General features: G+C 39.5%; 1 protein-coding gene across 1 annotated transcript in view; it reads left to right on the top strand.

The window, feature by feature from the left end:
* The window catches only part of DTHD1 (death domain containing 1), a 60,713-nt gene extending 46,068 nt beyond the window's left edge, over positions 1 to 14,645 (top strand). The window contains exons 7-9 of the mRNA XM_040419936.1: positions 5,274 to 5,518; positions 12,747 to 12,804; positions 14,278 to 14,645. Coding sequence (XP_040275870.1) covers positions 5,274 to 5,518; positions 12,747 to 12,804; positions 14,278 to 14,579 — 605 coding nt within the window. The 3' untranslated portion in view covers positions 14,580 to 14,645. The remainder of the gene's footprint in view (positions 1 to 5,273; positions 5,519 to 12,746; positions 12,805 to 14,277) is intronic.
* Positions 14,646 to 23,750: the final 9,105 nt, after the last annotated feature.

Genomic DNA, 23,750 nt, shown 5'->3' with positions numbered 1-23,750 from the left:
GTTTCAGGGCTCTCACAAGCGGCCCAAAATGGATCAGTTTAGCCCCAATGCATTCTGAATGGATAAGGATCCGTTCAGAATGCATCAGTTTGGCTCCGTTCCACCTCCATTCCACTCTGGAGGCAGACACCAAAATGCTGCTTGCAGCGTTTTTATGTCTGCCAAACGGATCCGTCCTGACTTACAATGTCAATGGGGACGGATCCGTATTCACTGACACAATATGGTGCAATTGAAAACGGATCCACCTCCCATTGACTTTCAGTGTAAGTCAAAACTGATCCGTTTGCATTATCATGAAAAAAAAAATGAAAAAAATTGTATTTATTTTTTGGTTTATGGTAATGCAAACGGATCCGTTCTGAACGGATACCATGGTTTGCATTATAGGTGCGGATCTGTCTGTGCAGATACCAGACGGATCCGCACCTAACGCAGGTGTGAAAGTAGCCTTATGTTGGCATCATTTTGTAAATGTCATTTTATTTTTTTAGGACGTTGGAAGGCTTAGAGTTTTAGAAGCAATTCTTAACATTTTTCAGAAAATTTCCAAAACTCACTTTTTAAGGACTAGTTCAGGTCTGAAGTCACTTTGTGGGGCTTACAGTGGAAACTCCCCATAAATGACCCCATTGTAGAAACTACACATCTCAAGCTACTCAAAACTGATTTTACAAACTTTGTTAATCCTTTAGGTGTTCCACAAGAATTAAAGGAAAATGGAAATTACATTTCTAAATTTCACTTTTTTGGCAGATTTTCCATTTTAATCCATTTTGTTGTTTAACATATCGAGGGTTAACAGCCAAACAAAAATCTATATTTATCACCCTGATTCTGTGGTTTACGGAAACATCCCACATGTGGTCGTAAACTGATGCAGGAGCTGAAGAAACTGAAGAAATGGAGCGCCGCATGGTTTTTGAAAGGCAGTTTTTTCCTGGACTGGTTTTTAGATGCCATGTCCCATTTGAAGCCCCCCTGATGCACCCTTACAGTAGAATCTCCCAAAAAGTGACCCCATTTTGGAAACTACAGGATAAGATGCCAGTTTTATTGGTACTATTTTGGGGTACATATGATTTTTAATTGCTCTATATTACGTTTTTTCTGAGGCAAGGTAACCAAAAAATGGCTGTTTTGGCACCGTTTTTATTGTTTTTTTTTACAACATTCATCTGACAGGGTAGATCATGTGCTATTTTTAAATATCAGGTTGTTACGGATGCAATGATGTCAAATATGTCTACTTTCTTTGTTTGTTTCAGTTTTACATAAAGCATTTTTGAAAAAAAATATGTTTTTGTGTCTCCATTTTCTGAAAGCAATATTTTTTTGCTGATCGTCTCGTGTCAGGGCTTGTTTTTTGCAGGAAGAGTTGCCTTTTTTATTGGTACCATTTTTGGGTACATATGATTTTTTGATCATTCATTATTGCACTTTCTGGGGCAAGGTGACCCTAAAACTGGTTGTTTTGTCACAGTTATTATATATTTATTTTTACAGCGTTCATCTGAGGGGTTAGGTCATGTGATACTTTTATAGAGCATATCATTAAGGACTTGGAAATACCTAATATGTATACTTTTTCTTAATTATTTAAGTTTTATGCAATAATAGCATTTTTGAAACCAGCAAAATGATGTTTTAGTACTCCATAGTCTGAGAGCCATAGCTTTTTTATGTTTTGACTGATTGTCTTAGGTAGGGCCTCATTTTTTGGGGGATGAGGTGACGGTTTGATTGGTACTATTTTGGTGGGACATATGCCTTTTTGATCTCTTGGTGTTGCACTTTTTGTGATGTAAGGTGACAAAAACGTACTTTTACTGCACGGTGAACACCATAAAAAAAAAAAAGGAAAAACTATGATGGAATTGCAATTTTGCCCACCACATTTCCCACAAAATGGTATAATAAGTGATCAAAACAGTCATATGTACCCCAAAATACGTCATCTCATCCCACAAAAAAATCGACCAAAAAATAAAAAAGATATGGCTTTCAGAAAATGGAGACATGATTTTTTTGTTTCAAAATTGCTCTTATTGTGTAAAACCAAAATATAGTTAAAAAAAACTGACATATTAGGTATGGCCGCATCCATAACAACCTGCTGTTTAAAAATATCACATGCCCTAACCCGTCTGGTGAACGCCGCAAAAAAGCAATTTTTTATCACCTTACAACGCAAAAAGTATAATACCAAGCGATCAAAAAGTCATATGTGCCACAAAATGGTACCAATCGAACTGTCATCTCATCCCGCAAAAAATGAGACCCTATCTAAGAAAATCCCCCAAAAATAAAAAAATATGGCTTTCAGAAAATGGAAACCCAAAAACATGATTTTTTTTTAAATGCTTTTATTGTGGAAAAATAAATAAAAAAAATGCACATATTAGGGATCACTCTGTCTGTAACAACCTGCTCTATAAAAATAGCATGTGATCCAATCCGTCTGGTGAACGCCATAAAAAAATAAAAAAATAAAAAAATAAAATTTTCCGCAAAGTCATTTTTTATCACCTTACATCACAAAAAGTATAATACCAAGCGATCAAAAATTCATATGTGCCCCAAAATGGTACCAATCAAACCATCATCTCTTCCAGCAAAAAATTAGAACCTACCGAAGACAATCGCCCAAAAATAAAATAAAATATGGCTTTCAGGATATAGAAACACAAAAACTTGACATTTTAAGTATTGCTGCATCGTTATTACATGCTCTCTAAAAATATCACATTATCTACTCTGTCAGGTGAACATTGTAAAAAACAAAAAATAAAAACTGTGCCAGAACAGCCATTTTTTTGCTACCTTGCCTCACAAAAAGAGTAATATAAATATACACACAAACACAATGCACAACTACCTCTAGCAAAAGATTTATATACTGCAGGAATAACCTAATATATATATGACATGGCAGCACATCAGGCCAAATATCAATATGGAGGTGCAGGCCAATGTATCCGGCAACAAATCCAGGACAATATAAGAATTTGAAAAAATGGTAGCACTCTCACAAAATGAGTCAAAAGAAAAACACTTTATTCACCCTTGTGGTCGCAACTAGGGATAAGCAAACTTGTGTTTCAAGTTTGGCGTACAAAGTTCAGGTACGGGTTATGTAAGAATTTCGTTATTAATTCTGCTACCACGGACAATAACGGATCCATTCACACGTCCGCATAATGGGTCCGCATCCGTTCCACAATTTTGCGGAAGGGGTGCGGACTCATTCATTTTCAATGGGGCCGCGAAAGATGCGGACAGCACCACCATGTCTTGTCCACATCCGCACTTCCGTTTCGCGGCCCTGCAAAAAAAAAAAATAGAGCATGTCCTATTCTTGTCCGCAGCCACGGACAAGAATAGGCATTTCTATTATAGTGCCGGCCATGTGCGGTCCGCAGAGTGCAGCACGCACTTGGCCGGTGTCCGTGTTTTGCGGATATGCAATTTGTGGACTGCAAAATACTTGCAGAAGTGTGAATGGACCGTTATGGTTGGTGGTAGCGGAATCCATAATGGGAATTCTTAGATAACCTGAACATTGTACGCCGAACTTGAAACACAAGTTCACTCAACACTAGTAGCAACATTTTAGCTCATAGCTTGAAAAGAGACTCTGTGAATAAGCTGAAATCATTGCGACCACAGGAGTGAATAAACTGTTTGAGAGTGCTGTCATATACACTTACCTAAAGAATTATTAGGAACACCATACTAATACGGTGTTGGACCCCCTTTTGCCTTCAGAACTGCCTTAATTCTACGTGGCATTGATTCAACAAGGTGCTGATAGCATTCAACAATGTTATTTTTAGAAAGCAGTGGCTTTCTCCTTGCAATCCAGGGGCTAATAATGGTCTTGAATTTCCTCCTAATTGACTGTGGATTGGTGGAGTCCAAACTCTTTTGAGATAGTTTTGTAACCTTTTCCAGCCTGATGAGCAGCAACAACACTTCTTCTGAGGTCCTCAGAAATCTCCTTTGTCAGACCAAGAGATCCTGTTCTTTAAATAAAACAGGTTGCTCACTCACACCTGATTGTCATCTCATTGATTGAAAACACCTGACTCTAATTTCACCGTCAAATTATTTGCTAATTGTAAAGGTTCACAAACTTTTGCCACTCACTACATCATTGGATCATTTTCCTCAATAAATAAATGACCAAGTTGAATATTTTTGACTCATTTGTTTGATTTAGTTATCTTTATCTACATTTATGACTTGTATAAAAAAATCTGTTGTAGTTTTAGGTCAAATGTATGCAGAAAAAGAGAAAATTCTGAAGAGTTTACATAGTGAAGGTCCAATATTGACGGAGTAAATGTGCCCACCGGACATCTGCAACATTCATGAGCTGTGAGATGGTGTCAGTCATGTGACTTGTTCTCATGACCCCTTTCTTGGACTGATACTGGCTAGAGGTACCTCTGCTCAAAGTTATACGTCTGGAACATGCACAGAGACACTGCTTCCTGTATAAGCGCCAGATGCCTTCACTTGCCTGTGCATAAGTACTGATAACCAGGAGCACTTTCAGACAAGTTTCAGGCATGTACAGTACACTGAACATATCCATAGTTTCCCAGTGACAAAGTGGCAAAAGAGTGTCCTTTGGACCTACACTGGCCCAGTATGCACCTGTATGCCCAGTATAGAATAGCATAGTGGACTATGCTACCAGTATCAATGTGCAGTAAACTGTTACTACATAAAATGTGTACAAATTTATACTGTATGTTATACATTGCATCTTACAATGGTAGCCTATGGGTGACATGTCTGTGTATTCCTATACATCAGGATCTTTTGCAGCCATTTGAGGTATACTTCGGGAAGATACTGTATATCCATCTGACATAGACATCTGATGGAAGGAAGGCTCTTAACAGAGGAGAACAGGGCTTTAGCAAGGAATTGATTTTGTTCATCAGATTATATTTGATGTTTCATACATTTAGAATTGAGTTTCCCTAAATGACGTCTTTTATGTCACTTATATTGTACCTCCCATTTATTTTAATGTCTAGTGACTGCACATTGATGACTCTCCACTAAAACCACAGCATGATTGCTACTGGCTCAGTGGTTTTGGTCCCACCAATCTAATCTTTACCCATCTCTTCTTTATGGCTTTCCCGATGGACAAATCAAACTAAGCAAAAAGTCTCAAACCCAATACATTCTCTACAAGAAGACCTTGTAGATGGCTTTCAAATGTGATAATGATTTTATTATATGTTTACCAATAGATGGTCAAGAGTCCGGAAATACATTTAAACTCACATTTCATTCACAAAGAATGCAGAAAAAGTACTTGGACCTAAGTGTTGTGGATGAGTTTGGAAACTATAGTTCCCCACATTATAAGGGGACTGCTGCCTTTTATATAATATCCAAAGAAGAAGTTTCAGGAAGTTACAAGTCGGGACTGTCCAAAGACAATTATATACAGCAACGGAATCCAGTCTGCAAGCTGTCAGTAATGCTTCCAAAGGTATATGCTTGCTAATTAATTGTATTATACACTTTTAGAAATCCATTTATTTTAAGGGTTTCTGTACAAATATAAAAATGTATATTTTTCTATTTTTAAGGACACATCTTAAAGGAACACTTACATCAGAAAGGGCCTTTTTGAAACTCAATATTCATAGAAAGCCTTTTTTATTTCAGGAGTACTATGCCATTAGGTGAGGCTGTTTACCATGCTAAAAGTAACAAAAGGAAATTAAAGAGTCAAAACAGAATGGAGAATATATGCAGCAACTTAAAAAATTGGTTATTAATATGTTGCCACAAATTTGTTGGAAGTGTCCCTTTATAAGAGTATACATTTTTTGGGAAAAAACACTTTGTTCAACATGTTTCTTGGTGTACTGTATTTTCCTAGATTTTCTAATCTTACTAATGGCTGTCTAAACATTTACCAGATTTATTACAGTGGCTCAGGCTGGATGCAGGCATAGATAGGTTTTATTTAACTGTATACCAATGATTGGTTGGCTTAGTTGGAGACCAAACTTTACATCAGAATTGTGATACAATGTCAAATATTAGGCCATAGTCCTATATTTGAAGCCACATACCTTTTCTGGTAAATCACTCCACCTGTTGAGCTAAGTGCAAAGGAATTTACTGGAACTTGATGTGTCAAATTGCGCTAAAGATGCACCAAATTGTATCAAATTGCATCAATTTCCACCAAATTGTGGCACAGTATACAGCAGCGTCCAAGTGCACTGGCATTAATAAATGTGGGTCATTGTGGCAACATATAAAACGCATTACAAGCAGTGCATTGTTTATTGCATTTTTTCTTTACTTTGTATAGGTTTTTTTTTTAAATGTAGCATGCACTAGGTACAGTATGTCTCTTTTCATGCATTTCCCCTGAGGCTTCTCTATAGGATAGTAAACATACAAGAAAAATATGCATGTATAAAGTATAAATAAAAAATGTCACCATCTAAAAAAAAATGATGGTTTTGTTGAGCCCAAAAAAAAAAAAAAGGAAGTTTAAGTGTAATTATACATACAGCATTTTTGGGGGGATAAAAGGCACAGCTGTTGAGGAAGCTTTCCATAAAGTGGTATCAAAGGGTATCTTCAAGTGTACTGATCTGAGACTGATTACCTATCCTTGGGCCCCCACTTCCTTGGGCCCCCACTTCCTCAGGTCTTTGTTGCCAGGGGCAGGGAAGCACATAGCCTTCGTGCTGCCTCAGGCAGAAATTGAAACAGAACCCTCCGCCCACTTCATGCCAAATTTTGGACCTAACCCCTTCCCTCCGCCAAAGGTGTAACTTGACCAGCATTCACTTTCTATAATACCAGTATTTTCTCATGCACAAGGGTCTTTTGGCCCCCTCAGGCTCCTGGGCCAGGTAGCGACTGCTACCTGTGCACCTCCTATAGCTACACCCCTGGCCCAGACAAACTCTTTAAGGAATGGGAAATACGGTATAAAGGAAAGACTTCTGATTTTTGCTTGAAAACCACCATCAAAAACTGCAATGGTGCTTTTCCAAAAATGCTGTTCCTAAAACCACCATTAGTGTTGTATTTTTTTTTTCATATTTTTTTTTCCCCCCTTGAATAGTTTTTCTCTCCATCATTTTGTTTATGATGATGACGACAAGGTATTTTAGGTTTAAATATGCAAACATTCAAACCGTTGAATGAGATTGGAGCTAACTTTTTAAAATTGTGTTTCTGGAGGCCACAGACCTTTTTTGTGACTCATTGCCATCCCCTCAATGTGTGTCTGGATGCCGGTAGCTGAGTATGGTTATGCAGCATCCTTGCATTACGCCCATCATAGGCTGCTTTCCGGGCTGTTCATAAGGCAAGTCTCTCATTTTTTCCCAGGAGTCTCTCAATTGTAGTGGGAGAGATGACAAGTATGCCATTACTAATTATGGCGGATTAACCTTGCCAAATGTCAGCTGAACAATATACTGTATCCACTAGCTTGATATATGATCTCCAATTTATGGGTTGGGAAACTTCAACCCCCAACAAATATTGAGGGACAGCTTGGAGATCAATGCTCCAATCATTACTGGGCCGTAAACATTTGATTTAGATGCAGACAGATATTTCATGGTCAATAAGACATCTATCACTCTACCCGTGCTCTCCGTTCGGCCAATTACACTCTAACTCCTCTCCACATAACCCATTTATAATTTCCTGAACCTGATCCTCCATCAAACTCCTCCACCGCACCCAGAAGCACTTCATATATTGGCTGCTGACCGGCTCATGCAGCTTTATATCTGCTCACCTATTCTCCCAAGATGGCTGGACCATTGTACAAAACAAGCACTTCTACCTTTTGTGTCACCCCTATCTCCTCATAGATTGTAAGCTCTTGCGAGCAGGGCCCTCATTCTTGTTGTAATTATTTACTTGTCTGTTGCTATGTTATTTATGACTGTTTGTACATGAATCCCTGAACTGTAAAGCACTGCGGAATATGTTGGCGCTATATAAATAAAGATTATTATTATTATCAGTGACCTGAAACGACAGTTCCCCAATTGCCCTAAAAAGTTGTGTATGACATGCTTGGGTCTCCTAGAACTGTATCCAACCTATTTCAAGATCTATAATATGTTTAACGCATAAGGGCTCATTCACACAGCCGTGGTTTGGATCTGCATCCGAGCCGCATTTTTTGCGGCTCCGGTGCAGACCGTTTCACTTCAGTGGGGCCGCTAAGATGCGGACAGCACACAGAGTTGCTCCGTTCCGTGGCTCCGCAAAAATTATAAGTCATGTCCTATTCTTGTCCATTTTGCAGCCAAGAGTAGGCATTTCTATAAGCCCTAATTCTGTACATAGAAGGCATTATGCACCTGCAATTGTATGGAACGGGCTGCTGCGGTGAGCCCAGTCCATACGCGGTGGGTGCCGGCTGTGTCATACAGGCACCCGGCAGCAACGAAGGGGAATGGCGATCACACTTAACCCCTTCATTTAATCCCTCAGATTCAGCGTTCAACACCGATCTTGCCATCTGTGAAGTAAGGCAAAAGGATGTGGCTCCCTCTACCTTTCAATAAGAGCCACTGCAGTGAAATTAAGGGGCTCCGATTAGTTACCATGGTAGCCTGGACGTGTCTGAAGCTAACCAGGCCTGCCATGGTAAATTCCCTGCCGAACTATGCATGAGGCACAGCTCAGCAAGGACTGTATTAATATCTCATTCACCCTAAAATCTGTATTAGGGTGAATGAGACAAGGGATGAAAAGATCTCAGGTTCTAGCCCCCTAAGGGGGCTAATAGTTAATTAATAAAAAGTGAAAAAAGTTTAAAAAAATTAAATAACACCAAAATATTAACCCTCAGGATACCGGAGGTTTTTTCATTTTTTCGTTTTCATTTTTCTTCCCAATTTTCCGTGAGCCATAACTTTTTTATCTTTCCAGATACATAGCTGTATGAGGGCTTATTTTTTGTGGGACAAGTTGTACTTTCTAATAACACCATTAATTATAGCATAAAATGTTGTGGGAAGCGGTAAAAAAATTCCAAATGGGATGAAATTGGAAAAAAACGCAATCCCTCCACAGTTTTACGGGTTTTGTTCTCATGGCGTTTTGTTTACGGTAAAACTGACCCATGCCCTTCATTCTCTTGGTCAGTACGATTACAAAGATACCCCATATGAATAAGTATTTGTCTAAATAGTGTAAAAATGTATGTAAACTTTGAGAATTTTTTTTTATATCACCATATTCTGACCCCCATAACTTTTTGAAACTTATGTCTACTGAGCTGTTTAAAGGCTAATTTTTTGCGGAACAATCTGTACATTTAATTGGTACTATTTTGGAGTATGCGTTACTGTTTGATCACATATTATTAAATTTTTTGGGTAAGAGAAGCAAATTGGCCATTTTGACCCTTTTTCCCGTTTGCCATATTGGAATTTTATTTTCTATTTTAATATTATGGGCATTTTCGGTCGCGTGATACCCATGATGTTTATATTTATTGTTATTTAGGTATTTATTTTTTAATTATACAAAAAGGGGGGTGATTTAAACTTTTATATATATTTTTTAACATTTTTTTATTTTTTGTGATCATTATGTGCCTCATATATAAGCATATAAATTTTTTATTTTTTTTTGTTTATCAGGAATTTATTATTAGCTTATGTTGCTCACTTTTGCTCATTCCTTATTCTGGCCTGCCATTTGGTGGCCAAAATAAGAATTGCAGTTTGAATACTGCTAGCTTACTCAGTAAAGCTACCAGTATTCAGCACAGCTATCTATGCCCGGATTGGACACACGGGGCATAGGTAGGAAGCCGGGAAGCGCCTAAAGCATTTAATTACCGCGATCAGCATTATTGCCGGTCACAGTAATTAGCCACAGGTTAAGGGTTAAACATTTAAATCACCTCCCTTTCCCAACAATAAAAAATAAATATTAGGTATCACTGCATTAGAAAATGTCTGAAGTATTTGTAAAAATTTCAGTGCGGTGAAAAACATTTTTAGTCACCTTATCCCCTCCAAAAAAAAATTAATAACCGTGATAAAGAGGCATACATACAAGAAAAATTGTACCAATAAAAACTACAGTTCATTCCACAATAAAGCCCTCATACAGCTCCCTAGACTAAAATATCAAAAAGTTATGGCTATCAAAATATGGCGATGCCAAGAAAATGTAGATTTTTTTGTATGTTTTTGCTTTTTTTTCCCGTAATTAAATAAAATAGTGTATACAACTTTGGTAATCGCATTGAGCTGCAGAATAAGAACATTATGACATTTTTGGCACACATTGAATGCCATGATGTCAAAACCCCAAAATCCTTGGCAGAATTGTGGGGTTCTTTTCAATTTTACCCCACAAAATGTTTTTTTCCACTTTCCAATACAGGACATGGTAAATTAAATGGTGGCATTAAAAAATTCAGCTGGTCCCGCAAACAATACGCCCTCATATGTGAATGGAAAAATAAAAAAAGTTATGGATATTGGAAAATGGGGAGGAAAACAAAATGCAAAAATGAAAATAGGTCCGGTATTTAAAAGGGTTAACAGTTAAAGTGACATACAGTGCTGCCCATAATTATTCATACCCCTGGCAAATTTTGACTTAAAGTTACTTTTATTTAACCAGTAAGTAATTTTTTGACAGGAAATAACATAGGTGTCTCCCAAAAGATAATAAGACGAGGTACAAGAGGCATTGTAGTGGGAAAAAAACATTTATCAGCTTTTATTTACATTTGAGGAAAAAGTGTCCAGTCCAAAATTATTCATACCCTTCACAAACCGTCACAGTCTGTGGGAAAATCAAAAGTTCTATACCATTCCAAATAGTCCAAGCTGTTCTAAAGCATCCTAATTACCCTGATTAATTGGGAACAGCTGTTTTAATCAACTCAACAGGTGAAAAACAGCAGCTCTCTGCAGTTGGTTTGTGGACAGTCATGGCTAAGACAAAGGAGCTCAGTGAGGACCTGCGGCTGCGCATTGTGGCTGCTCACAAGTCAGGAAAGGGCTACAAGGCCATTTCTAAATGTTTTCAAGTTCCAGTAGATACAGTGCAAAGTATTATTAAAAAATACAAGATGTTCCGCACTGTGAAAAATCTCAGAGGACATAGTCGGAAGCGAAAAGTGACACCTGTGCTGGCCAGGAGGATAGTTAGAGAGGTGAAAAAGAATCCAAGGATCACCACCAAGGCCATTCACCATCAAGGCCATCCTGGTGAATCTGGGCTCTGCTGGTGGCAATGTCTCAAGGCAGACAATCCAACAGACACTGGACACTGCTGGGTTCCACGGACGCCACTTCTCCAGATAAGGCACACAAAAGCTTGCTTGGCCTTTGCAAAAGCTCATCTGGACAAAGAAGAAGACTTCTGGTCTTCTGTGTTATGGTCAGATGAAACAAAAATTGAATTGTTTGGTCACAATGATGTTTCCTTCATTTGGCGTAAAAAGGAGAAGCCTTTAACCTAAAGAACACCATCCCCACTGTCAAACATGGAGGTGGGAACCTAATGCTTTGGGGGTGTTTTTCAGCCAATGGACCAGGGAACCTAATCACAGTAAATGGTACCATGAAAAAAGAGCAATACATGAGGATTCTCAACGACAACATCAGGCAGTCTGCAGGGAAACTTGGCCTTGGGCACAAGTGGACATTTTAGCATGACAATGACCCAAAACACACAGCAAAAGTGGTGAAGAAATGGTTAGCAGACAACAACATTAACATTTTGGAGTGGCCCAGCCAGAGTCCAGACTTGTGTATAAAGATCAGGGTGATGGCAAGAAGACCCTCCAACCTGAAAGATTTGAAGCTCATTGCTAAAGATGAATGGGCAGAAATACCTGTGGAGACATGCAAAAAGATGGTCTGCAATAATAGGAAGCGTTTGATTGCCTTTAATAGTCAATAAAGGCTTTTCTATTGATTATTGAGAAGGGTATGAATGATTTTGGACTGGACACTTTTTGCTCAAATGTAGATAAAAGCTCAGAATTCCCCCCCTCCCCCCACAATAATGCCTCTTGTACATCGTCTTATTATCTTTTGTCATCCTATGTCATTTCCCGTCAACAAATTACTTGCTGGTTGAATAAAAGTAACTTTAAGTCAAAATTTACCAGGGGTATGAATAATTATGGGCAGCACTGTATATACTATGGGTAAACGGATGGTAGCCGGTGGTAACAGCCTGTTTAAAAATATACTGCAATTTCATATTTTATTTACAGTTAAAAAAGCAGTCCAAAATGCCTTCTTCTCTGAACTGTAAAATGGTGGACACCAATTTAAGAGACTTGTGTGGAACGAATCCCAAAAGTTTTGGATTCACTGAAATCTGTTTTTTTTTTTTGGGGGGGGGGGATTCCTAACAAATTTGATTTGAGCTGAAAAGATTTGTTCATCTCTGTATGGGTCTCTTTCTGCAAAAAATGATGTCTCAGGTGGCAGAAATTCATAAAGATTTGCAAAAATTCCTGTGGTCCTTAACGCAAAAATGGGAGATGTATGTGGGAACTTATATGAGAATTATGAGGCACTGTTGAAAATAGTCCTATTTGTACAAGCACAAGGCCACATGTCAAATGCTTTTACACATTATAATAAAATGTGAATAGGAGATTTGTTATAGAATCAGATTTAAGATATCTTCTACCAAAATTGTTATTAGAACCGTATTCTTTTTTGTGGCAACAGGTGGAAAAAAATATCAGTCGTCCATCAAGTACAAAACCATTGACATTGGGTCCTAGAGGTAAGAAGAGCTACACATTAGTTTTCTTCTAGTTATAAAGTTTTAGTTTTTTAATTTTAATCATAAAATGTGTGTTAGAACTCTGGTTATTCCTCCTGGAAATGACAACTAGACGTCACCATTTCCCTTGTTAATGAGGTGTGTCCATATAAACTCTGATTCTGTCAGCACTGGTTAGATCTCTGACTGTCCAGTGTCCTGCCCTCTTGACTAGGGGAATGGTAATACCCAACTGTCAGGTTATTGAAAACGCTCTGGAATTTATTTAATAGGGAGGTATTTACTAAAACAGACATGACAGGATAGCATAACAATCAAAATATCTCAAGAGGGTATAGCACTGTACCGGACACAATGTCCCAGGACATTACCAGTCCACAATACACCTCAACAACAAACGACATAGGCCACCTTGTATTTCAATTCATTGCCATAATATATCCTTCAATCCATAACTTGCAGCATGCATCTTAAAACCAATATTCCATAGAAGTCCATAAAAAGTGCATAGATGATACAGGATAGCAGAAAGGTCCTCTTGAAACACACACATGCACAGTGAGTCTCAACACTGCATTTGAATGTCATGAGATCCAACAGGTGTCAGAGCACAGAGAAGGTGAATCTTCTATATTACTATACACAACCAAAATTTACCCTACAGCTGGCCATACAGATTAGATGAATGTCTTCCAAAACCCCCTAATTCAATTTGACCAGTCAACCATCAATCTGTATAGGCGCCTCTCTACTATCCCCAGTGTCAGATGTCGGGAAAAAGATAGATTGGGCAGTTGGATTTTAACATATGTCAACCATTTGTCAGAGCTGTCTGGCAGAGACTTATTTCCCTATCCCTACTGAGAACAAATGCTTGTGTTTGGGTGGGGTGGGGGTATCTAGCTATAGACTGAACAGCTATTTAATATGCATGGTCATTGACCCTACACAGAACAGATCATAAACGGACATCACTGATGAATGGCTACACCTTTTATTCTGATAGCTATATCACTTGAAAAGTATCCAGATATTGGAAACAGTATGTAAAGGATTTCTCTGAGAATTATTTAAAATGACTGCAAGCAACTTGTCCTAGAATTTGAGCAGGACTGGTTGTCTCCACTTGCAGAGCTGCGTAGGGGGTGAGGGAGCGAGGCCTCACTACACATTACGCTCTAGCACTTGCATATACTACATATTGGTGAGTGTTCCTGTCGGGCTGCTCAGCCAAGATGGCATAGCATAGAATGGATCACATCACATCATTACCATCTATTGTAGAGCAGTGTAGTGTGTAGTGAGGCCACGCTTCCTCACCCCACTAGGCAGCTCTGCAAGTGGTGGAAACCAGTTATTCTCACATTCTAGGACAGGTTGCTTGCGGACATTTTAAATAATTCTTGGAGAATCCTTTAAAGACATTATATCATTATTCAACATTCTAACTTTTTCTCTATCATTCCCTAACAGATATGTTGTGGGACAGTATTCTCAAATGGGTGGCTCAAGAACTTTCAGAAGAAGATGCTTCAGAGCTGTTACTTTCTCTACCGATTCATCGCAGTACTATCCAGCTAGTGAGACTAAAAAGCCCACATAACTTGACTAATCAGATCTATGAATTACTGAGTCTCTGGAAGAAAAGACTTCCCACATCAATAGATAAGTTTCCACTTTTAGCTCGACATCTGCACAAAAGTGGGAGAAGCGATCTAGTGGAGCAGATGAAAGTGAAATGGGAGCCCAACATGCATGGAGTAGCAACCCTTTAAACTTTCAAGGAAATTCTTCTGTATTTATTTTTTATTTTTTTTAACAAACATTTGAAAGGGTGAATAATTGTTGTGTACAGTATTTATCTTCAGTCATACTTCACTTCTGTATAATTTTTCCAATTTAAAGTGTTAAAAATTAAAAATGTTAATGGTTAAATGAAAAAAAATATGAATTCACAAGGAGCAGTGCTATCGTAGGAATTATAATCAGCGACACATTTCCATCACAGATATAAAACACTTAAAGGGGTTGTCCCATGAAAAATATTCTACATTTTTTATACAAGTGCCTGGATCTGAATCCATTTGTAATTGCGAGTAATTAAAAATTTAGTATAGCCACTGAGTTATTCAATAAAATATATTTGTATAGCGCCACATGCTGTATGTTTTTACTTATTTCTTTGTCCTGCTCACTGAGAAGGCCGCACGTGCTCAGTTCCATCCTTCAACTGCCTCCTGAGCTGTGATAGGCAGAGCATGGACACGCCCCTTTAGCTGCAGCATATAAGAAACTCCCCTTGAGCTGTCAGCTTCATATAAATCTAGCAGAGCAATGAATGTGGAGATCTCTGGATCCATGTGAGGTACAGGCTTGGTTCTAGCTTTGTTAGAAAGAGATTGTCATGTACTACCGTATTTTTCGCCCTATAAGACGCACTTTTTCCCCCCCAAAAGTGGGGGGAAAATGCCACTGCGTCTTATGGGGCGAATGCTTCCATTTTACATCGCAGTCTGCGACGCTGCAGCATCGCAGACTGCGATGTATGAGCCGGGAGAGAGGAGGGGCTGGAGTCTGGAACTAGGGGCGGGGCACTCTTACACCGGGCCCCGCCGCTCACCAAAGTATTTATAAACATGAATCGTTATCCTGTTATTAAGTTTAACTATCGCTGCGCTCTCCCATGTTCCTATGTTCCCCTGTATCCCCACAAAGATGTAGAAATTAAGCACACAGATTTAAAAATGAAATCAAAAAAATTCCCCAGACAAGAGATTAGTGCAGAAATAACCACGTTTCAAAGAAATGTAGAAACAGAATTGAGGAAAATATCAGAGAGACTGATCAGGAATAATAACCTAACAGGAAAAGAAGTACGTGCAATCAAGGAGCTACAAACATTAAACAACTTAATGATCCGCCCGGCGGACAAAGGAGGGGCTATTGTCCTTTCAGAGACAGTCAAATACAATGAGGAATGTCTTAAACAATTGACAGATGATACAACGTACAGAAAACTTAAGAAAGATCCCACAGAAGAGTTCACTAAATTATTAGTCATGTTTTGCAATAGAGGATTAGAACAAGAAATATTAACTAAACAAGAATATGATTATATAGAAACATAGAAACATAGAATGTGTCAGCAGATAAGAACCATTTGGCCCATCTAGTCTGCCCAATATACTGAGTACTATGGATAGCCCCTGGCCCTATCTTATATGAAGGATGGCCTTATGCCTATCCCATGCATGCTTATGCCTATCCCATGCATATCTTGGGGACCCAATGGAGGTTACCAATTTTTTATTGCTTGCCAAAAATACACAAACATTTGACAGAACCTCCGGGACGCCCGATTATATCCGGAATCGGGTCATTCACATTAAACCTCTCGCAATATATTGATCACTTAATTCAGCCAGCAGTAAAAAAGACTCAGTCGTACATAAAAGATACTACACAGATTGTACAAATCTTAGAGAATCTGAAAGTGCAACCACATTGGATAATTGGTACATTAGACGTACAATTGTTGTATACATTTATCAACCACGAGCAAGGAATAGCAGCCATGAAGACCCAATTAGAACAGATCGGAGATCTGAACCAGAATCAAATTTAATTTCTGGCAGAGGGTGTCAACTTTATATTGACCCACAATTATTTATTTTTTGAGGTGGACTACTACCTACATGTTCGAGGCACCGCGATGGGCACCAGATTCGCCCCCAGCTATGCCAACTTATTTATGGCCCAGTGGGAACTTGAGTCCATCGAGCCCAGGCTGGGGACGGATCTGGTGCTCTGGAACAGGTATATAGATGATATTCTATTTATCTGGCAAAAGGGAGAGCCTGAATTATATGCCTTTTTAGAATATATCAATGGAACCCATATAACCTCGTCTTCTCCTCTAATGTTAATCAGGAACATATAGAATTCTTAGACCTATTAATTACCAATAACAAAGATCAGTATGTATGTAACACCTATCATAAGTCAGTTGCAAGGAATAGCTTCATACTCTTCTCCAGCTGCCACCTACCTACGTGGCTGCTTAACATACCCTATGGACAGTTCCGGAGAATCAAAAGGAACTGCACTAATGGAGACAAATTTGAGGAAGAGGCTATCCAAATGAAGGCAGAATTCCAATCTAAAAAATATCCGGACAAATTGATAGATAATGCACTGAATAAAGTAAGAGAACTAGATAGGAAAACATTTTTCTCCACTACTTTAGTTGGAGATAAGGAAAAACAGGAAGAAGACATGTTCCGTATATTATTACCTTTCAATGCACAACACAAGACCATTGAGAAAATTATAAACAAACATTGGCATCATATTCAGAAGGACTATCACTATCTAAGCATTTCAAAATAGTGCATTGTAACGGATCTCCTAGCACCCTAACCGGGTACCTCCGTCGATAAATGCTCCCAGTGCCTCCCGAGGACTCCAAGCACTCCGCTCGACACCGATACCACCACAGGAACCAGGAACAGGAACAGCTCTTACAAGAGCTAGGAGTAATAGCCAGGGGAGTATACACGTATAGCAATCCCCACACACATGAGACGAGGCTCTATGTTGAGTGTAAAACAGGAACTCTTTATAGAGGGCTACCCACCCGTATTTATGCAGGTCCCCATCTGGTGTACACGCCCCTAGGGGACCAGAAGGAAGACTGTGACACAGGACAGATACGTAGCACTCAGGATACACAGACACAACACATCCCCACAATGCATCATGGTTTCCTCCTCTCTGCCCTGGAGACACCCGAGGAGCAATTCAATTATCTCTCAGGACAAAGGGAAATCACCAATACACATGTGGGAACAACAGGACAGGAATCACCACCCAAGATAGCTCAAGTCTGAGTGCATATCATTAGGTGAATAGCACTCAGAATACACAAATACAATAAAATTAGCTATCTGGATACCATCACATAACATACAATACAATTACACAGACAGATGGTTCTGTCACACACCTCAAAACCCCACATGTCCCCATATGGCTTGGATCTGAGCGCTCAGATGCCACAAACACAGTCAAATCGCCATGGGGATTAAGTTTTGCATGGGCTGATGAGAGGGCCCATAATCCTGCGGCAAGAGGCTGGCAACCAGGCCCCTCCAAAACCCAGTGGCGAGGTTATTTTCGTCACATGCATAATCAAGATCCCAAAGATTTAATATTTATAGCAATAGAACAGGTGACACGCCATTGGAGGGGAGATGACCACGTATCTAGGATGTCGAGAGCGGAATCCAGGAGGATTTTCGACTTTGGCAGCCTTTTACCAGGTGGTCTGAATGCCGAATTAGAAATCTTCGGCTTTCTGTGAAGGGCTGGGTGCCCCAGTCTGACGGGGGGGTCGCAGTCAGGCTGTTTTCTAGCACTGGGACCCTCTCTTAGGCTCGGGCCCCCATCTCACTGTCATCACTCCACTCTCATCACACCATCCCTTCTACTACATTTCCAAATCTGAACTTTACAACTTATGGGGTCGTTTTGGATTGCCAAACACAGATTAAATCTTAGGCTGAATATATAGGGAACAATAGGCTATTGTGATATTGCACAATAACTATATGTTAATAACAGAGGACACCAATGGCGACATATAGACACTACTTCTGTATTGATGAGACATGGTTTAGTGTAAGTGGTGGTAGTCTTATACTGGCCATCAAGTTACAATAGGAAGACAATAGTATGCTTACTGTATTTATACACATCATATGAATGAGCATCTGCGTCTTCCTCAGTTTGAATGATCGGTAGACAATACACCCGAGATAACTTATTCCCTATGTATACAGAATATTAGTGTAAAACTAGGATAAAATAGAACAACCTATGACCACCATATACTGACCGAAGGCTGATATTGAGGTATACTAGTAGTCAACATAAACCAAATATCTGGAGCTAAGTTAAACATACAGGGTATATCCCTAGAGACATCTGTATTACAACATTCTATAATGAGACACATAGAAATCTGGACATTGTATCAAACCTCGGAGCGTCCCAATAGCCGCTCTGCTGCTATTATTATTGACTATTATTCTCTATATATACTTTATAATTGTCTCTATGAGAAGGTTTTGAATATGCAGCTATTTCTCACTAATGCAATCTATGAAGTGAAAACCAAAACATAGGAACTCTACTATGATCAATGAAGATACCATAGACTAAAAAACGCATGAGTCCAAGATAATGCACTCATATCGCAAGAGAACCGCAATGACAAATAATTACCGGATCCAGTCCATGTTTTCTGGGTATTTTGGAGAGCACACATATAAAATCCGGCCACCTATCCAGACCGAGCATAGCCACTGAGGAAGGAGACAGCAAAGTCCCTGAAACGCGTCTGGCGTGGACGACATACTCGGTCATCAGATTGAATAGCCGGACATATGCTTGCTCATACTGACTGAGTTATCAATAAGTGAAGCGCTTCACTAAAGGTACCTGATAGCGGTAACCTGAAATAGACATTCCCATAGGAACAGGCACGCAGCCGACCCATTCCCAACACTGGGGCTCCAGCTACCCTGAGACACGTGGGACGCCCAAGAAAGATTATCCACAGTGTATCAAGCTGAGCTACTGGGACCGCGAATCTCGCTACAAAGCAGCAGGTGAATACAGATCCGCTACATGATTACAGCGAAGAAATACAGACTCGATACATGATTACAGCGAAGGATTCCTAGAGTGTATAAAGCCGTAGGTAAGCTTACCTTCCAGCCATACCACGTGGGACACCACGAATAAAAGCGGAATCGTGAGTACCATCTCTCTATACTGAAGGCTGACTAAACTACTTAAGCATCGATTATTCACTGCGAAAGATCTAACACATAGAACAAAATGTTGATATTATGATTAAAGTGACATATCATATAAGACTTTTTGCACTGTCAAGATCCATATGAATACAAAGACTGGTACCTTGTGACCACTAGTCCCAAGACTTAGACCGGCGCATGTCTGGAGACAAATGAACTATAGTGCACGATATATAGGAAGATTCCTAGGTCTTTTAGCGATCATATGCGATCCTGCACCAAGGGGCTCTAAAAACCCATTAGGCTGCGTGAATACCGCAATCAGTTCGTTTTATCCCACTCGCAGATTAGTGCTTGATACACGTGTCAATTTATATGGATTTTACCCTGCATTTTTATCCCAGATAGTAAGAAGCTATTGTTTAATTTTTTAATTTTATTTATTTTATTTTACATTTTATGTATTTGATATAGGATGCATTTTGGAAATACCATGCTTTGATAGAGAATCTTCTATCTAGCATTATAATAGTGTGTTATTGTTTATATTAAAATGCCAGTGACAAATCTGACCTATATGTGATTCCATCTATCAGAGTGCCCATCCACTTTTGCAGATTTCTTATTTTTAACAACTTATCAATCATTACAACAAATATTAATCTTGTAGCGACGAGGTACATCAGATACATAGTAGTGAATGCACAGAGCTTGGTGGTTACATACCTAGATGTGAGGCATAGGGCTTGGCAGTTACCAATATCATAAGTCTCTGGGGGCAGTTACCATGATGGTAATATTCTAAAGTCAGTTTTTCAGCAGTCTGTGTTGGCATAATTTTGCACCAGAAATATCAAAGGTCATGCATTATTTGCAAAATTTTGCACATCTTTAACCACTTAAGGACCACAGGTTTATACCCCCCTAAAGACCAGGCCCTTTTTTACAAATCGGCACTCCACAACTTTAGCGGTTTATTGCTCGGTCATGCAACTTACCACCCAAATGAATTTTACCTCCTTTTCTTCTCACTAATAGAGCTTTCATTTGGTGGTATTTCATTGCTGCTGACATTTTTACTTTTTTTGTTATTATTTGAAATTTAACGATTTTTTTGCAAAAAAATGACATTTTTCACTTTCAGTTGTAAAATTTTGCAAAAAAAACGACATTCATATATAAATTTTGCTCTAAATGTATTGTTCTACATGTCTTTGATAAAAAAAAAAATGTTTGGGTAAAAAAAATATGGTTTGGGTAAAAGTTATAGCGTTTACAAACTATGGTACAAAAATGTGAATTTCCGCTTTTTGAAGCAGCTCTGACTTTCTGAGCACCTGTCATGTTTCCTGAGTTTCTACAATGGCCAGACAGTACAAACACCCCACAAATGACCCCATTTCGGAAAGTAGACACCCTAAGGTATTTGCTGACGGTCATAGTGAGTTCATAGAACTTTATATTTTTTGTCACAAGTTAGCGGAAAATGATGATTTTATTTTATTTTATTTTTTTTCTTACAAAGTCTCATATTCCACTAACTTGTGACAAAAAATAAAAACTTCCATGAACTCACTATGCCCATCAGCGAATACCTTGGGGTGTCTTCTTTCCAAAATGGGGTCACTTGTGGGGTAGTTATACTGCCCTGGCATTCTAGGGGCCCAAATGTGTGGTAAGGAGTTTGAAATCAAATTCTGTAATAAATGGTCGGTGAAATCCGAAAGGTGCTCTTTGGAATTTGAGCCCCTTTGCCCACCTAGGCTGCAAAAAAGTGTCACACATGTGGTATCTCCGTATTCAGGAGAAGTTGGGGAATGTGTTTTGGGGTGTCATTTTACATATACCCATGCTGGGTGAGATAAATATCTTGGTCAAATGCCAACTTTGTATAAAAAAATGGGAAAAGTTGTCTTTTGCCAAGATATTTCTCTCACCCAGCATGGGTATATGTAAAATGACACCCCAAAACACATTCCCCAACTTCTCCTGAATACGGAGATACCACATGTGTGACACTTTTTTGCAGCCTAGGTGGGCAAAGGGGCCCATATTCCAAAGAGCACCTTTCGGATTTCACTGGTCATTTTTTACAGAATTTGATTTCAAACTCCTTACCACACATTTGGGCCCCTAGAATGCCAGGGCAGTATAACTACCCCACAAGTGACCCCATTTTCGAAAGAAGACACCCCAAGGTATTCGATGATAGGCATAGTGAGTACATGGAAGTTTTTATTTTTTGTCACAAGTTAGTGGAATATGAGACTTTGTAAGGGAAAAAAATAAAAATAAAAAAATCATCATTTTCCGCTAACTTGTGACAAAAAATATAAAAGTCTAGGAACTCACCATGCCCCTCACGGAATACCTTGGGGTGTCTTCTTTCCAAAATGGGGTCACTTGTGGGGTAGTTATACTGCCCTGGCATTTTCCAGGGGCCCTAATGTGTGGTAAGTATGTAAATGACCTGTGAAATCCGAAAGGTGCTCTTTGGAATGTGGGCCCCTTTGCCCACCTAGGCTGCAAAAAAGTTTCACACATGTGGTATCGCCGTATTCAGGAGAAGTTGGGCAATGTGTTTTGGGGTGTCTTTTTACATATACCCATGCTGGGTGAGAGAAATATCTCGGCAAAAGACAACTTTTCCCATTTTTTTATACAAAGTTGGCATTTGACCAAGATATTTATCTCACCCAGCATGGGTATATGTAAAATGACACCCCAAAACACATTGCCCAACTTCTCCTGAGTACGGCGATACCAGATGTGTGACACTTTTTTGCAGCCTAGATGCGCAAAGGGGCCCACATTCCTTTTATGAGGGTATTTTTAGACATTTGGATCCCAGACTTCTTCTCACGCTTTAGGGCTCCTAAAATGCCAGGGCAGTATAAATACCCCACATGTGACCCCATTTTGGAAAGAAGACACCCCAAGGTATTCAATGAGGGGCATGGCGAGTTCATAGAATTTTTTTTTTTTGGCACAAGTTAGCGGAAATTGATTTTTTATTTATTTTTTTCTCACAAAGTCTCCCTTTCCGCTAACTTGGGACAAAAATTTAAATCTTTCATGGACTCAATATGCCCCTCACGGAATACCTGGGGGTGTCTTCTTTCCGAAATGGGGTCACATGTGGGGTATTTATACTGCCCTGGCATTCTAGGGGCCCTAAAGCGTGAGAAGAAGTCTGGAATATAAATGTCTAAAAATTTTTACGCATTTGGATTCCGTGAGGGGTATGGTGAGTTCATGTGAGATTTTATTTTTTGACACAAGTTAGTGGAATATGAGACTTTGTAAGAAAAAAATAATAATTTCCGCTAACTTGGGCCAAAAAAATGTCTGAATGGAGCCTTACAGAGGGGTGATCAATGACATGGGGGTGATCAATGACAGGGGGGTGATCAATGACAGGGGGGGTGATCAATGACAGGGGGGTGATCAGGGAGTCTATATGGGGTGATCACCCCCCTGTCATTGATCACCCCCCTATAAGGCTCCATTCAGATGTCCGTATGTGTTTTGCGGATCCGATCCATGTATCCGTGGATCCGTAAAAATCATACGGACATCTGAATGCAGCCTGACAGGGGGGGTGATCAATGACAGGGGGGGTGATCAATGACAGGGGGGTGATCAGGGAGTCTATATGGGGTGATCACCCCCCTGTCATTGATCACCCTCCTATAAGGCTCCATTCAGATGTCCGTATGTGTTTTGCGGATCCGATCCATGTATCCGTGGATCCGTAAAAATCATGCGGACATCTAAATGCAGCCTGACAGGGGGGGTGATCAATGACAGGGGGGGTGATCAATTACAGGGGGGTGATCAGGGAGTCTATATGGGGTGATCACCCCCCCTGGAAGGCTCCAGGGAGACGCCTGTATGTGTTTTGCGGATCCGATCCATCTATCAGTGGATCCGTAAAAATCATGCGGACGTCTGAATGGAGCTTTACAGGGGGTTATCAATGACAGGGGGGTAATCAATGACAGGGGGGTGATCAGGGAGTCTATATGGGGTGATCACCACAGTCATTGATCACGCCCCTGTAAGGCTCCATTCAGACGTCCGTATGCGTTTTGCGGATCCGATCCATCTATCAGTGGATCCGTA

This window comes from Bufo bufo, chromosome 2 (assembly GCF_905171765.1).
Source record: "Bufo bufo chromosome 2, aBufBuf1.1, whole genome shotgun sequence".
Taxonomy (NCBI): domain Eukaryota; kingdom Metazoa; phylum Chordata; class Amphibia; order Anura; family Bufonidae; genus Bufo; species Bufo bufo.
The sequence above is the reverse complement of the archived record's forward strand: the minus strand, read 5'-3'. Positions and strand labels throughout refer to the sequence as shown.